At 42.6% G+C, this 17,636-nt stretch overlaps 1 protein-coding gene across 2 annotated transcripts in view; it reads right to left on the bottom strand.

Moving 5' to 3' along the window:
- Positions 1 to 17,636, bottom strand: part of CTNNA3 (catenin alpha 3) — a 421,206-nt gene that overhangs the window by 384,507 nt on the left and 19,063 nt on the right. For both annotated transcript variants that reach the window (XM_064716469.1, XM_064716470.1), the window contains exons 4-5: positions 16,773 to 16,939; positions 6,966 to 7,085 (exon numbers count right to left, since the gene is read on the bottom strand). In XM_064716469.1, the coding sequence (XP_064572539.1) occupies positions 6,966 to 7,085; positions 16,773 to 16,939 (287 nt within the window). The remainder of the gene's footprint in view (positions 1 to 6,965; positions 7,086 to 16,772; positions 16,940 to 17,636) is intronic.

Genomic DNA, 17,636 nt, shown 5'->3' with positions numbered 1-17,636 from the left:
CCCCAAGACATTTCAGCTACATTTACCAGACAAGACTAGACTGGAATCTTTCATCCAAACTGAAGACACCTTGGGCACAGCCAAAACTAATTCAGTTTCACAGAAACAGCAGCAGTCTGAGCTTTGGAAAGGTGAGGGGAGGCATGACTTTTTATGTCAGAGGTTTAGCATCCAGGCAAAGACAGAAAATGGGGAGGTGTTGATATGAAAGCCTTCCCCCTACAACCCTGAATACATATAAAAAATGTAAGCACAGGGAATAGCAGCACTTTCAGGTGAGCAGGGAAAAGGAAAACCTCTCCACCCATTAGCAAGGCACAGAGACACACAGGACAGACAGAAGCAAGGACCAAATGACAGAGCCATAATCATGGAATTACTAAAACAAGTCAGGTGGCTGAGAACAGAATTGTCATAATTTTTCACTATCTTAGCTACCGAGACTAATTTGGTGTTTGCTTTTTTAAAAAATGAATGCATAAATCAACCATTTTAATTACACAACAACATGATAGATGATGTTCCTATGTCAAGGGGAGATAAGCAGCTACAATACTGGAAATAGAACCTATAGTCTCGTTTTATAATCAATAGTGTGTGATTATATATTAAAGGAGTGTTATGGTTTGAGCTTGGCACAGAGCCAGTGCCCCCTATGAAAATGCTCTCACTTTGGTGTCTGCTGTGAGATGTGACTAGGAATAAGCAAAACAGGCTTTGGCTTGAACATAAAGAACACTTTATTACTTAAACTACAGGAAAATAGGGAAAGACTATAAGGAAAAAAAAAAGAAAAAATTGAAAACTTTACAAAAAACCACTTTCCTCTTCCCCACTACCTGACTTTCTTAATCTGATACATTCTCCCAAAACACCAACTGCTCAGCTTTGGCTTCACACTTTAGTATACTCAAACTTCAGTTCATGAAGAGGAAAGGAGTCTTTCTTGTTCTATAGGCTTCTCTTGGAAACACACTGAAACTTCGTGTGCTTCTCTGTCACTTCGGCACCGCCCGGAAAAAAAAGTCTTTTTGCTGCTTGTGACATCTTCTTTCTATGCTCAGTGCTCTCACCACCGAGACATGGCCAGAGCTGCTTTTAGGGTTGTCTTTCAAGGATGCCTTGTCTCACTCTAAAAAGGCACAGTCTCTGCTTTGGGACATCTGTCCCCCCCATATTTTTCCAACTCCCTGGGGCCGGGGGGTCTTCACAAATGAACTCTCTTGGTTTCTGAGCTACTGCTTCCCCCTAAGTGCAGTCTGTGTCACAGGAACAACTGAGTCCATGGCTACAAGAAAAGTCCAGCTAAAAGGCTACTCTAAATCATCTCTCCTCATTCAATCATCTCCACGTTCTTCGGGCCAGGTCTTTGTCTCATCTCATCTCTTATCTCTTTTCTTATTCAGCTTCGAGGAGGATTAGCATTTTTTGCAAAGCTCCAATCATGAAAGAAAAGAGTTAAAACTTGCAGTCTCTGTCTGTCCCGGAGCAGCACTCTCACACATGCTGCTCACACGCTGCCGCTCCGGCCGGGCACTCTTCCTCCCCCCTTCTCCTCCTGGGCCGGCTGCTATCACATTCGGTGTCGCCGGCTCTCTCTCTCTCTCTCTCTCTCCTGGGGAGGGGATGGCTGCTTGAAAGCTGACTCCCTAAGATCTTCTACCCTTCTATCCTCGAAGCCCCCTCACCTCCCATCTCTGTCCAGGCCCAAGGCCCACCACGTAGCTGCCCCTCCCCCGCCCAACAGCAGCGACTGAACAAGAGAAAGTGATCTAACTTCTTCGCCGCGACGTCTCAAGAGAGCCTGCTAAGAGCAGTGCCCTGCTTTTTAACCCCTGTGTATTCTCAGAAGTGTGTCTAAACCTCACTGGCTACACCAAGTGCCAGTCTCAAACTTAAAACCTTCATTAGTTTGACCACAGCTTCCCAGAATTCTCACTTCTTCCTGGTCAAACCACCACAAGGAGAAAACAAAAGAAGGCATTTTCAGAAACCTAATGGGAATCAAATCCCTATATGTCCTTAAAATTACTCTGGAGTAAAGTACAAAGCTTCTTTGAAAATTCCTAAACAAGATCTCAACACATCCAACCCTAAAATCTAAAAGATTAGACAGTGGTAGAGTGGCAAATACAAAACAGAACAAATTCACCCATTTGTTATTCCAGGACGGCAATTCAGAAGACATAATTCTGCCTTTACCCTCCAACAACAACCAAATGTAGTGGCATTCTTAAGTGGAGGGGGAAAAAGGGAATTCCCATTGAAATTCCCCCAACAGCATAAGCCACAGACAGAGCCATAATTCCTGCCCTTTAATTTGCATCTCAGTTATTTCACATCTTTTCAAAAGGTATGGATAATGGACAGAAAGGCTACAAGCAGTGATTAATGTACTGCACCTCTTAACTAAGTCCTCTCAGGAGCTAATGGTCAAAAATGTTCATTTGTTTTCTGCTTTGAACTTGTCTGACTGCCATCCATTGGCTCTTCTCATATTTCCCTGTACTAGAATAAAGATTTAGTTAAGTCTATTCCTGACATTTCTAAGCCATAACCTTTTCCAGATAACTTAAGGAGCTCAGTCAGCTTTCTATCATCATGCTTGTTTTCTTGACAACAAAAATTCACCCTGAACTCCCTCCAATTTCCAGCATACTTTTAAAGGGTTTGCCACTAAATAAACCTGCCAGTTGATAAGTGATAATCTCTTTCAAAAACTTCTCTCCAGCTGCTGGAGTGGAGCAATTCAGTGAACAAATTCATACTGTGCTTTTTGCTGGGGGAGAATTAAAATGTTTTCCACAGTGGCTGTGCTTTGGATTTGTGCTGGAAGCAGTGTTGGTAGCACAGGGATGGTTTGGGCACTGGTGGCACAGGGATGGTTTGGGTGTTGGTGGCACAGGGATGGTTTGGGTGTTGGTGGCACAGGGATGGTTTGGGTGTTGGTAGCACAGGGATGGTTTGGGTGTTGGTGGCACAGGGATGGTTTGGGCACTGGTGGCACAGGGATGTTTTGGGCATTGGTGGCACAGGGATGGTTTGGGTGTTGGTAGCACAGGGATGGTTTGGGTGTTGGTGGCACAGGGATGGTTTGGGCGTTGGTAGCACAGGGATGGTTTGGGTGTTGGTGGCACAGGGATGGTTTGGGCACTGGTGGCACAGGGATGTTTTGGGCACTGGTGGCACAGGGATGTTTTGGGCACTGGTGGCACAGGGATGGTTTGGGTGTTGGTGGCACAGGGATGGTTTGGGTGTTGGTAGCACAGGGATGGTTTGGGCACTGGTGGCACAGGGATGGTTTGGGTGTTGGTAGCACAGGGATGGTTTGGGTGTTGGTGGCACAGGGATGGTTTGGGCACTGGTGGCACAGGGATGTTTTGGGCATTGGTGGCACAGGGATGGTTTGGGCGTTGGTGGCACAGGGATGGTTTGGGCGTTGGTGGCACAGGGATGGTTTGGGCACTGGTGGCACAGGGATGGTTTGGGCATTGGTGGCACAGGGATGTTTTGGGCACTGGTGGCACAGGGATGTTTTGGGCACTGGTGGCACAGGGATGTTTTGGGTGTTGGTGGCACAGGGATGGTTTGGGTGTTGGTAGCACAGGGATGGTTTGGGCACTGGTGGCACAGGGATGGTTTGGGTGTTGGTGGCACAGGGATGTTTTGGGCACTGGTGGCACAGGGATGGTTTGGGCATTGGTAGCACAGGGATGGTTTGGGCATTGGTGGCACAGGGATGGTGTGGGTGTTGGCGGCACAGGGATGTTTTGGGCACTGGTGGCACAGGGATGTTTTGGGCATTGGTGGCACAGGGATGGTTTGGGCACTGGTGGCACAGGGATGTTTTGGGCATTGCTGAGCAGAGCTCACACACAGCCAAGGCCTCCTCTGGCCCTCACCCAGCCCCAGCAGTGAGGGCTGGGAGGGGACAGAGCCAGGACAGCTGAGCCCAGGTGACCCAAGGGATTTCCCAGCCCATGTGGGGCCGTGCTGAGCACACAGAGCTGGGCAGGAGAAGAAGGAAGGAAAGGAGGACATTCAGGGTGATGGAGTTTGTCCTCCATAGTCACTGTCACACGTGATGGGGCCCTGATGTCCTGGGGATGGATGGACACCTGCCCAGCCATGGGAAGGGGGGAATCAGTTCCTTGTTCTGCTTTCCTTGTGTGCATGGCTATGGCTTTATCTGTTAAAATCACTTTATCAACCCACAAGTTCTCACTTACACTCTTCTGATTCTCTCCCACCAAAGTGAACAATCAAAGCTGAAGATTACAAGTGCATTTAATCCATTTTAACAAAATGAAGTACCATTTGACTGAAGTCTTCATTCAAAATTAAACCTTTCAAAATGCAAATGTGACCTGTATGATCATGAAGGCAGCTGCAGTACTGACAACAAGGGACTGTGAGCCAGAACAGGGAATGGCTCTGCTGCATCTTCTGCAAGCACTATTTCCCATCAGCACACTAAATCACTGTGTGCCCCATAAATGTCTTTGATACAGGCCTTACCTTCTTCAGTTTCCAACACAACTTTTTAAAACATTTCTAAATCTAACAAACATCAGAAAGAAATCCTAAAATTATTTTTAAAATGGATTAACCAGAATTATTTCCCACAGATTCAGTCCTTTACAAACAATTTCCCTGAGGGCATGAAATCAACATCAAACAAGCAAACCTTAAATCAGAATACTTTACAACAGGATCCTGCTTTAGCGTGTGTGCACATACTGAAGTCCTGTTGTCAGCTATAAGATGACACATTGATGGAGGCTTCTAGTCAAAAACTGAATGTCTTTGGATTACAGCCAGCACTGCTCCAGGCATCCTAAAGGCACTGTTGGCACTAAGAACAGCAGCAACGGTGGCAATTTTTCAGTTTGACAGGTGCTAAATACCACTGAACCTCACTGTAAGTCCATTTTTATTGCAGCTATTGCCCAACTCTCCTTAAATGACCTTACAGTAAGATAATTGTAATAAACCTTAAAGCAGTGCCATTCCAGCTGAACACTATATGGACAACTTCCCTCCAACAGCAACAAAGAGCCAGGGAAGAGAAGAGGAAGTGTGCACCTACCACAGCATGCCAAGAGCACAGCTGGGATCTATCACCAAGTCCCACCTTATCCCCAAGTGCTTGAACATTTTATCCTGTCAATATTCATATTGCAAAGGTGGTAATATTGAGGTTGATACAAACCAATGTAAACTTTACTTAGCTTTTACTGGAAGCATTCCATGAAGTCGCAGAGCAAGAGAATAAGTTCTAGTACTCACTGTGGCATGCAGATATTCTTTTTTGTCAAATTTCAGAGATGAGAAAGTATCAAGGAAATTAAAAGCCTGCTTTAATTCAAAGGGATTGCCAGACTATCTCCTGGACAAGAAGAAAATCTACATTTCTCAGACATAGGCACCTCCTGGCACATTTCAAAATGGTAGCCTGGCAATAAAGAGATATTCCCAACCCACAGGAATTTCTCTAGTGGGTGCTGCCCAACCATCACCCCAAACAAGTCTGCCACTCACAGAAGTTTGGTCTATATTTATTAATCAGAGTCAATGTGGGACATTTTGAACACCCTTTGAAAAGCCCAGCTGTGATTTCCCATCTGTGCTGTAAACCTTCCCACTGAAGCAGCACCTTGCTGTGCTGCACTTCATGGCTCATGTCTGAACAAAAGGTACAGAAGCAGATAACTATTTCTTTCAAAGGCAACATTCATTGCTTTCAGCATGGAAATCCCTTATTTCACCAGCAATAGATTCACACTCATATACAAACATTTGTCTCCAAACAGATGCAGCTACTCAGCATTTTGCCAGAGGGACCAGGAATATACCCTTAACCTAATACAAGTGTAGATAGATTGTTATCAATTAAATGTGTTATCAATTAAACACTCCATAAGTATCTCCCAAAGTCACAACAGCTTCAGTCCCAAAGCAGGTCGGTGATTTTTGCACAGTAATCCAAGCAATTCTCAATCTTTTCACAAGAAGATTACTTTCTCTTTAAGGCAGGCCAAAATTCAAAGCATCTTCTGCACTAAATGCATCCATGCACTTTTCAAATCCCTCACTGCAGGTTCTCCAGCAAGTTCTACTGAAATGAAAATCCTGGTATCAACAAGCAGGTAAAACTCTCCTCCCCATAACCAGGTAACTACTGCTCAGATAAACAATGCAAATTAACTAAGACAAATTAATCTAATCAATTACCTGACACTAATAGCTGCCAGTGATCTGCCCCAAGCACAGGAACTGTTTGGCAACACTGACACCAAGTGACAGAATCCAGGAAAACACAAACCACAACGACCCTCACACAAATGCTGCAGCTTTTACCCTCATGCTGTGGAAGAGGTAAATCTTGTTTTATCATCAAGAGAAGAAAATTGTTGAATACCCATAACGATATTTTCACACCAGCTATGTATAAGTGACAGAACATCCAACATTAAACATGTTCAATTAACAATTCAACTTTGATCTTGCAAATACAAGTCAAAGACCATGTGCACTTCAAAGTTTGATGCATACTAACCTCACAAATTCATTTCTAGAGGAGAAAAAATTAGTGGTTTGCATGCACAGAAAGTATTGCACTCCACTGACTTATGTGAATTTGGTTACTTTTTCAAGTAAAAGACTGCAAATAGTGCTTCCATACACTTCCATTTAGATAATAACATGTTAATGCAACTTTTAATGCCTGCTGAGTCTCACTTACTTGTTCTGCCCGTGCTTCTCTCTGCTGAACACCCAAAACCCAGCAGTCCAGCACCACATGCTTTAGGCAGACTTGGCCCTCCCAGCCCCTGCAGCCTCACCTGGCACTGCACAAAGCACAAAACCCAATGGCAGAGCAGTAACTGCACCCAGCACAGCAGTTTCACCACCCACCCTCTTCATGCCCAGCATTCTGTCTTCTTACACCTCCATGGTCTTACCTGCTGACGTTTGTATGCCAAGTAATCAAGGTTTTCCAGATCTTTTTGAAACTTTTGGTAGGTTTTCTGTAGATCAGATTTACTGGATACATTTTTTAAAGACTCAAATGTTCTTTGAAACTGTGAGGAAAATAAAAATAAACAAAGCCAACAAAAAATTATCATTCATACAGTTGCTGTGTTTCATTCTGTATTACAATTATTTTCTACTAAATCCTTAGGCTATTGAGCTTTGCCACCTCTAACCTTCCACATATTCCTGCAGTTTTGTTTTGAAACCAATCACAGAATTCAAAGCATTGTACATATGCCCTCCTCAATTAAATGAGATCCTCTCATTTCATAGTCAGACCAAACACAAGCAATCAGTCTCTAAAGGTGAGTTCTTTTTCTATGCCAAGTTCCAGGAAGTAATAAATTCACAGATTTAAATACTTTCTTTTCAACCAAGAAAAGTGCATGCAACTTTATACAGGCCATGAACTCATTCTATCAAGCATAACAGTAGAACTTAGAAATCACAGGGTGCCTCTTATCAAGTTAATTTACTTAAGAGTAATTTAATACCAGATAATCACCTCAGGCAACGTGCCCACATTCTGTATGAACACTGTGACAACTCCAATTATGCTTCACTGCAGACCTTACTTTCAAATTTAAAACTTCTTTCACGCATACACTGTTATTAAGAAGAGGACTGGTATTTTTCAGAGATGCACCACACCAGCCCAGCTGTAGGAACTGTAACAGAAAGGTTAAGATTTGTGTCAGAGGAGAACTGGAGGCCCAGCTTCCTTGCTACCTTCAGGAAATCATGAGCCTTCTCCTCTTGCTGTTTTCCCAGCTGTAAATTCCCTTCTTCTCCTCATGAGCATGTGATGGCTGCACAGCTGCAGGCAGCTCAGGAATATTTTGTTATCACTGTGACTACCATAGAGTCTATCAACATGTATTTACACTGACATAATCAGGGAGAACTACACACTTGTAAATCCTTCCAAAATACTGACTGAGCCTCTTGCAGTTCCAGGGCCTGTAGGTGAAGCTCACCCATGGTACCAGTGCCCAGGGAATGAGGCAATGCACTGCTTCCCAGTCAGCTCTGGACAAAAAAGCACTTCTGTACAGCCCAATCTGTACTTTTGCTTAAACTACAGACACTGAATTTGAATAATGAACCAAAGCCAAACCTCCACTCGTCTTCTGTCCCTCTTTAAGAAGCTGACAAATCACTGACAGCCCATGCTGACCATGGATGTGGAGTGCTCCAGAGCCCCTCATCCTGAGCAGGTGACTCAGCTCAAGCTGCAGCTGATGCTGAACAGCCCCAGCTACTTCTCCTAGGGGATAATAAGCAGCTGCAGTGGATTTCCCTGGAACCTTCAGGCAAGTCAGCACATCTTGTTTGCTGCTCTGCAGCCTTTATTTCAGTCTCACTGCTCTCATAACCAAAAGGCAAGTGAAGGCAGTGTTTCCATCTATTTGTAATTTATCTTACTCTACCTCATTCAGTACTACTAGAGGTTAAGTGGAGACCTTCTAGCTGCGTTTAAATTGTTTGCTACCAAAAAAGAAAATAAAACTTTCTCACCCAACGTTTATGTTCCTGAATTCTGTACTGACATGGCTGACAGACCACACATGCTAAGACAAAACTGCAATATTCTCTATTCTTTTCTGTTTGACTTCATTATCTTCCAATTTTTGTGTGATTTGTTGTTTTCAGATTTTATCTCTGCTCCAGAGCTGATCTGAAAGCCTTGCATTTGCAGTGTTTGCTTTCATCAATTCCCACTCCTGGCTGACCCCTTAGCTGGAAGCAACTTCACTGCAACATTTGCAAACATGACCTGAGTTCAGTTTAAGGTGACCAGAAGCACCCCACAGTCTTTGCTTTTTTTCAAGTGTGTAAGAAACTGCTCATTATGTCTCTGGCAAGTTCATCGTGCACCTTCTGCTTCAAACCTTGACATATTTCTCCAGAACTTAGCCCAAAGCTGTTGCACCCTGTTGTGGGATTGAATAATACAGGGGAAAAGTCTCCAATGACTCCCAAACTCACTAAATAAACATAAGGTACAGTCTCTTCTTGAGGGGTCTTTTTTTGTTTTAAGATAATCATCAACATGTTAGACTACAATACAGTTGTAGAATCATCATCATCCTTTTAAGGATGTGCTTAATCCCACAGCTTCAGTTCTTCATTAACAGGAGCTCTGCTAGCAAGATCACTCACTTCCTTATGTCCTGCAGCAACCTAAGCATTAATAATACATTTGGCTCTCTGGAAAGAGATATAAGAAGCAGCATGAGAGCACGATCAAATACAAATCAAATGTGTAACTACAAGGGCAACATGCTTCAATAAAATTGATGGGTAACGGCCAGAACATCCACATCTGTCTTTAGATCTAAGGGAGAAACACTTTTTAAAAATTTAACTCAAAAGTAAATAAAATATCAACCAAGCCATTTTAAGAAAACATAGATATGCTCTTTCCACTGTCATCAGCAGGAAATCAGAAAATTGTGCCTTGGACATTCAAAGGTTATCAGCACATATGTTAAAACTAAATGTGGATCTTTCTGCATCATACTTCTATCAGAGTGAACCAGCATTTTGGGGTGAGTGGTAAAAAAACCTCCCTCATCTCCCCTGTGTGGAGGTGAAAAGAAATATCTGACTTCCTGCCTTTTTTTTCCTCTTACCAATAACCAAATATAAATAATCCTAAAAGATTTACAGAAGCTCTTTTCTGCCTGTTATATTTTCAAAGTGCTTTGAGCAGTTTCTGGAAGCTGAGGAGTAGCATTCCTTCACTACTTTTTCTCAGTGGCACTACTTGGTAGCTACCTGGACTCATTTTCCCTCTGTGCTAAAATCATATCTCTGTGATTTATCAGAGCTGCTTCTGTTTGTCAAGTTACCACAGGTAATTTCCCAGCACTGATAGTGGCACAGACAACTTTGTAGCTCAAAGAGAAGAGCATGGCTTTATATTCATTAACATCACAGCATTCCTGTCACAGGAAACCCAAACCTACCAAATGCAGCAGCAGAGCCCAGCACCTGGCCCTGAAAAGCAGGTGGGTGACACAGCAGCCCCAATGTCCTGAGCAGACACCATCAATACATGGCTGAAAGTACAGAGATCTATTCATACTAACTTGCTAAAGATATACATTAAATAACTTTGTTGAAATCCATAAGCTAGTTCTACAGAGGTTTATTGTGCTGTTTGTCACGTCTGCTCTACTGCTTAGAAAACTTTTCGCCATATTAGCAATGTTCACAAAATTTCTCTCAAAGGCCTGTCTTTTTTAACTATTTTCTTAAAACTCTCCAACTTTATGAATCTCAGCAGTCCTGAGCCTCCCCTCAGATACTGCCACAGTTATCAGATTAGCAAGTGGGACTGTAAGCACCAGGACTGCAAGTCCTGTGCTCTCAGATCTTACTGCACTGTCAAAGATGAGAGGTGAGCTCTGGCTGAAGTTTCTCCTGCAGTAAAGCAGATTAACAGCTGAGAATCCTCTGCTGTCTTTATGAGCTCCTGACAGAGCATTTTTGAGGGTTTTCTCCACTATCCTTCTGCCTACATTCAGGAGCCTTGGAACTTTTGCTCTGCTGTCATATGTAACAAAAATGAGGCACTGAGATCAAAGAAGAGTGGCTGCACATTTCAAAATGAAATCATATTAAACTAACTAATCATACTAAAATTTTGATACTGCTTAAGCCAAAATTTACTACGTTTCATCCTCAATATGAGCCATGAAAATTAATGGCTTACCAGCTAAAGAGGAGGCCAGGACACAGAATTATGAGATTATAAACATGCAGTGCAAAGTGCTTCACTGCTAATAATTCAGAAATGTGGGAAGTAACATCACTGAATACAGAGCACAAAGCCATATTCCTGGTAAGCACCTCACAATTCCCAAATAAACAGGAAGAGGGATGGGGACAGCCCATCCTGCCTCTCCACTCTGTTAGTCACAAATTAGGAGAAATGGCTCCTTTCTGTTCAACTAGAGCTGCACAAATCAGAGTATTTGTATTTCAGAGTATCAATATTACCACCTTCCACTGCACAGGGCAGTACAGTAGCACTGAGCTACTTTCTCCATTGGTAAAATACTTCTCTTTATTCTCATATGGATTAATATGAATTGAATTAAGGACAAGAAGCAAATTTTATTTCCATTTTGACATAAGGAAGCTGTCCATTGAAAAACTATCCCTTTCTGTTTTGAGAAGGTACCGGTTCTTTAAAAGACTAAATTATAACTAAATGTACTATTTAAATTACCCAGAGATATGGCTGGAAAAAAGCCATTCACAACCCCTCTTAAATTCCAATTACTGAGCACACACACTTATGAGAAAAAAGCTGCACTTCTCCTATTTTGCTGTAATGGAATGGGCAATGTGCCTTCTTTGGAGAGGTTTACAGAAAGCAGCTCACAGCTTTTTCCATTCAGAAAATATCAGATGATTTTGCTGTCATTTTAAAGAGGTCTGAAGACATACACTCTGATGATAAAGCAGACACTGTTTGTTTTGCATGCATTTCCTCATTTCTGCCTCCCAAAGCACAAATGAGTTATAAAACACATTTCTCTAGATCAGAATGATCTCTGCATGCTTGAATTGTTGATCAGACAAGCCGTTCTACATTACACCAACTCTGCTGCTCCACTACCAATAAATAACCTACCAGGAGAAGATAACTTCCCAAGATTATTTCCCCAGCCTAGAATGTGCCTTCCCATATGAGGACTCTGGAGAAGGAAATTTCAGAACATCACTTCCATATTAATCTCTTGAAAGCACAGTGCTTCAGTGGTGTGCAAACACAGCCCCAGACACTCCCAAGGGAAGATTCAGCCACGTTCTTTCCCTGGCAGGTTCCAACAGAGTCAGCTGCAGTGGAGCCCTGGTCACTGACTGCAGCATGCAGGCATCTGCACAGCCCAAACAATCATTTCAAACAGGCCTCTGCTCTTCCAACACCTCCAACTTCCTCACCAGACACAATATGCACTTCTCACACTCACCTGTACTTCTGATGACTTCAAGCATTGTATTAACCTCTCTACAAACCACCTTTATGTTACAGATCTCCCCAAGCTTTATTTTAAGTTTACAACTCAACATTCCAGTCAGAACTTATCACCCCACAGCTTGACAATTATTTATTTTTACAAGTTATAAAGGAGCAGGCAAGAGGCTCATATGCCAAGCACAGAAGTGGATCCAAATTCCTACTTGGAAAAAGCCAGCTCCAAAAGCAATTCTTTGGAAGCTGCTTTTCCTCTGTTATTTCCTGCACATCACAGGGTGCCACAGAATTTGCAGGGTGATTATTAGCACTGTAGCCCTGATTCCAAACAACTGCATCCCATGCACCACAGACAAACCTCTCATGGGTAGCAGGAATCTCAGTTTGATGAGAAAATAAACAGGAGTGGGAACCAAAGGAGAAGCCAAATCTTCTCTCAAAGACTCCTGTCACCTTCTTAACACTGCTAATGCTCCAGAAGTCTCCCTGCCACGGGAGTGACCCATGCCCGGCTAAGGAAGGTGGCAAGAGGTTAGAATGTAATCTGGCTATTGCTGTAAAAACCAAGGTTTCTATAAACACAACAGGAACAAAAGGAGGGCTAAGGACAATCACCATCCTTCACTGGATGCAGGGGGAACAGAGTGACAAGCAAAGAGGAAAAGGCTGAGGTACTTCTCTGGCTGACTCCTCAGCAGCAGCACCAGCTGGTTCCCAGGCAGCCAAGCCCCTGCAGCTGAGCACAGGGATGGCAGCAGAATGAATCCCCCCAGCCCAAAATGAAATGTTCAGTGACAGCTCCACCACCTAAGACTCACACCAGCCCACGTGCCAGAGTGATCTGCTGGGGGGAAGGAGGGCTCCACACAGGGATCTGGATCAATGAACAGCTCTGGGAGCTGAACCACGCCCCTACACCTGAAACACAGGGCAGCCCAGGGGACTTTCCTCTTTCATTCTATGTAACCCTACTGAGCTCTTGCTCAGAGCATTTTCAATGCTGCTGAATACTCTGCAGGAAAGGGAGGAACAGACAGCACTTCTCTCACAGGGCCCAGCTTCACATGTTGCTTCTTATCTATAGCCATTCTCTTTTTTTTCCCTGACAGGAGTTTTAAAGAACTGTAAGCAAGCATTTTGTAAAGATCGTGCTGTCTGAGGCATTCATGAAAAATACGAAGACTTGCACAGTAAATCTACAATGACATGAGGAGGAAAAAGGCAGCTAAAACATGTTGGCTCAGCATGATCTGAAACTGATTAGAGACAGACAGACTGCCAACGCTCTTTGAATGAAATTCTCCAAACTTGTTACTTTCCTGCTGCTCTCTTCTGATCAATAGATTTAAGCAATACCATTAGTCTGTTAATTCACTTAATTAAATAATATCGAGCATCACTAACCATAATGGATGAGCTGCTAGCACAGCTCTGAATCAGAGAGTGCAATACAGAAGACAGTCCTTTGTCTGACCACATTTTTCAGAACTCAGTTGTTTCTTTAGGCATGGAAACTCAGACAGAGACAGGTAATTATTTAAACTGTTCCCTGTTTAAAAAAATTATATTTAAGGAAGGAAAACCTTTCTTTATGGTGTGATGTACTTTATTTTTTCAGTGAACTCCAAAAGGATCTTCCTGTTTGCACTGCACCCTCAGAGTCTTATAGGATTGTGAATTCCACAAGTGGCCAGGAGTGTTCTGTGCCAGACTGTGAGCAGTCACTGGGGGTTTGTACTGGCATCTAGAAAGCATTATTTACACACACATTTATTCACTTTTGCTCAGGGACAATCTGATAGAATTCATTAAACAGCCAAAATTCACTTCACTTCATTAGCAAAACTTCTAAAAAAGCTAATTTTCTGTTCACAAAGCTGTTTTTGAACATTTGGTTTGAAATTCCTCCCAGGATTACCAAATCCTTTCAAACTCACTTACCTGTTATTTCCAGTTTTGAAAAGTTCAGTATTTTTGTGAGAAAAAATACTCTGTATTTTCAGAATTGCACACTGTTTAATATGAAGACTTGATTAGTCCTAAGTCTAAGCAGAATGTTCAGAAAACATTGTTAGAGACTACATAAACTGGAAGGCCACATCTGAGGTTCATCCTTTTTTCCTAGATATACATAAACAGGCAGAGGTGACAGGTAACAGTAGGTGAGGCTTTCTATGACAGCCAGTCACACTGTCTTTGTTTTCCTTCTATTTTTATTGCCAGGTTACTGAGGAAATTAAAGTTTAATGACCCAGAGTGTATTCTGTCAGTAGAAAAAGCTATAGTTTTAAACATCAGTGCTGGAATTAACTAATTTTAGTGAGTGACCAAGACTAAAAGCTTTCAGCACTCTTTAATAAATGAGTTTGAAAAATATTAGATACTTGAATATGTAATTCCCCATTAAATACTTTCATATATTGAGCAAGATCTCATAATACTGTACAGCATTCTTTCATGATGCTGAACCAACTTCTTTCATTTTATACATGCAAATAAAGAAATGGGCCTTGATTAGAATTTTTATACCTTTTATTCTACTATTACTTTTTTTTTTTTAATTTTTCAAATCAATTTTGTCTACCCCATAAAAATTGCAGTGCTCAGAGACATGGAAATAAAGAGCAATGAAATTTCCCATCTCTTAAATGATAACAGCTGTAACACCCCTGTCTGAAGAACAGGGTAATATGGTGGAAGTATTAAGGCTTTAGAACAAGTGCAAAGAAAAACATCTGAAGACTTTTAAGGAGTTGGTTTTCAAGGCATATGAACTTGAAAAACACAGGAATATTACAGCTGATACAGCAAAGACAAGGTCTACTCTGACACTGTGGGAATGCAAAGTCTTCTTGTGGGAGCAAGTCCATGCTGAAGAAAAACTGAATTCCTAAGGGAGTTTTAAAGTATAATGATTACAGATAAACACTTAGAATAGAGCCATGTTGAAATTCATTACAATATTTAATTGCCTTTAAATCTGGCTCAGTTAGCTGTGACCAAAAGTTGTTAGAAACTGAGGGACGTTCAATAGCATATGATGAAATTCCATTAAGTCAATTTCCTAATTAGATGTCAACATAAAAGACACCATTACAGCTAATACCACTGTTGGCAAGTTCAACAGCCAGAGCACAGACTAAATAGATATGCAAAATATAACACACTCTCCTCTAACAGCTAGGGTGAATCTTTCTGCACTGGCTTTACTGAGAGCATTTTACTACACTAATTTATTCTAAGGGTTCACTTACAAATTCAGTTCTCCCTCCTATTAAGAGGAAATATGGAAGAAGATGGCAATTTAATGGCCCTCTGCAGTGCTGGAGTTGTTCCTGAATGATGCTCAGCATTCTTTCCCCATTTGCAGTTATTTTTTGTTTTCATTTTCAGATGGAAAACATGAAGTCAATTAGACAGCCATTTAGAAATACTGAAACTCTAGTAAGGAAAACCATCTAATTTTAGCTCTCTCATGTAAAACATAGTCAAATACATCTCAGAAGAGAGCATCTGGGATTATGAAAATAAACATTAAAAATGTAATAGATTACCATGAAAAATATCATAATTTAAGAACATTTTCCATAAGCAGTGCAAAAGACATAGGCCATTCCTGTTACAGCTGACAAATTTAAACATACAGAACAACACAGAAGCTTCTGCAAGGCAGTGTTAATTTAGCCTGTGGTGCATCTCCAGCAGTGGAGATTTTTCAAGCCCAGTATTGAAACCCACACAACACTGTTTTATTATTAAATACTTTTCCTAGTCTGATTTGGAGCCAAATTTTCATTGTCTCATCTTCATCAAACTGAACTTGCTTCAACACAGTCCTCTAAGTCACTGTGCTCTCTCGTGGCACGAGGCACTATGAGAGGTGGCACTGATTACTCACCTCTGCCCTGAAATATTAGCAAGTCAACAGAAATGTGTGGTTTTATCAGTCTCTTATAAATTACTGAAAGTATCAGTGGATAAAAAGGAACCAAAAATAGATCAAATATGCCGAGCTGCATGTAGATGAGTTCTTCTGGTCCATTCACAAATCTCATCTAGAATGCACACTTGCCCCAGGTGTTCCGTGCATGAGAGCTGCAAGGCTCAAGTACACAAAGTTTCCATGCCCGGATGTTGCGGTGTGTTGCAATATCCTGTCTTACCTTCTCCCTTCCCCCTCGCCCCTCGCTGAGTGTGCCCTGTCAATCAGGCTAACATACCAGCAAGGCATCGTGTGATTCGTCGATTTCAAAGGATGCTTCTCAGGCCTGGGGGTCATTGGCCTGTCTAAGTGTCATCCTCCCTTGAGACCCTGCCCCCTTCACCTGGTTGGTAACTCACCTGTCCCCTCCCCTTCCCCTGTCCCCGAGCTTATAAAGTTAATGAGACCATGCGGCCGGCATTCTGTTACTAGCAATGGCCCAGTGCAGACCTCTGTACTCTTGGAATAAACATCTGGCTACCTTCTAGCAGAATCCATTCCCTTTCTCTCTACCATCGCCAGAAGCTCTCTCTCCTGAGGAGAACGGAGTCCTGTCTTGTGCCCCGCTGCACTCTGCCGCCAGCCAAGGTATCTCTGGGGTAAAACACCACAGTGCTGCCTCTGGCCAAGCAGCGAGGGTCAGAACTGGCCTAGGCACCATCTAACTGGTTATATTGGGATACATATTTCAATACCCGGAGAGCCCTGAGCAGAGCCAGCTGTGGCTCACAGGAGCTGAGGAGAGCGGGGATTACTCACCACAGCCAGGTGCTGCAGCAGATAGGCCACGTCCACCATGTCGGCCAGAACGAGGAGCCGGGTGACGGCGGCCAGCAGGGAGCGAGCGGCGGGCACCACAGCCTGCCTGCGGGGCAGCGAGCAGGGGTCGCTGGTGAACGCCTCCGCCGACACCTGCAGGGCCCCACCTGCGAACGAGACACAGCCTCAGGCTGGAGCACAGCACCCCGAGGAGGGGAAATCACGGAGTTCCGGCAGTTACCTGGAGAGTCTTGTGAGATGCAAAGCTGTGTTTGGTGTCAGGTACAAACAGGTGACGTGTGTATTTGTGAATGCAAATGTATGGACCTCAACAAAGGGATAATTGCAAATTCTAATAATAACTGAAGAAATTAAAGCATGGAAAAAGGCCTTTGAACCTATCTTTTGTTTGCAATTAACCCTGGTTGATTTAGGAGCATTGGAATTAAGGTGTTAAAGATGTTGCTTTTTGCTTGCATTTAATCCATAAAAAGCTCTGCAATAATAACCTTTTCAAGTATAATTTTAGAATATTACTTGTATCCTTGAAACTATAGCTTTGGAATATATATAAAGGAAATATGCTTATCTCATGCCTTATTGAAGCAGAGAAAAACAGCTTGAGAAAGGAAGATGAACATCACCCCAAGGGTTTATGGTTTCAACCAAAGGGAAGCTGGACATCACTGTTATGGGATTTATGGTCTCTGCAATTAAAAGGTGGACACACATCTGGGGAGCTGGACCCCTCCAGATGGGATTTGTCTTCTTTGGGAAACTGGACCGTCACCATCTGGGGATACTCCTTTGAGATACATCCTGAGAAATTAAAATCACAATAGTGTATAGAATTGTGATGTAATA

The sequence above is a fragment of the Zonotrichia leucophrys genome, chromosome 6, assembly GCF_028769735.1.
Source record: "Zonotrichia leucophrys gambelii isolate GWCS_2022_RI chromosome 6, RI_Zleu_2.0, whole genome shotgun sequence".
Lineage (NCBI taxonomy): Eukaryota > Metazoa > Chordata > Aves > Passeriformes > Passerellidae > Zonotrichia > Zonotrichia leucophrys.
Note: the sequence above shows the minus strand (reverse complement) of the source record. Positions and strands in the feature narration are given on the sequence as shown.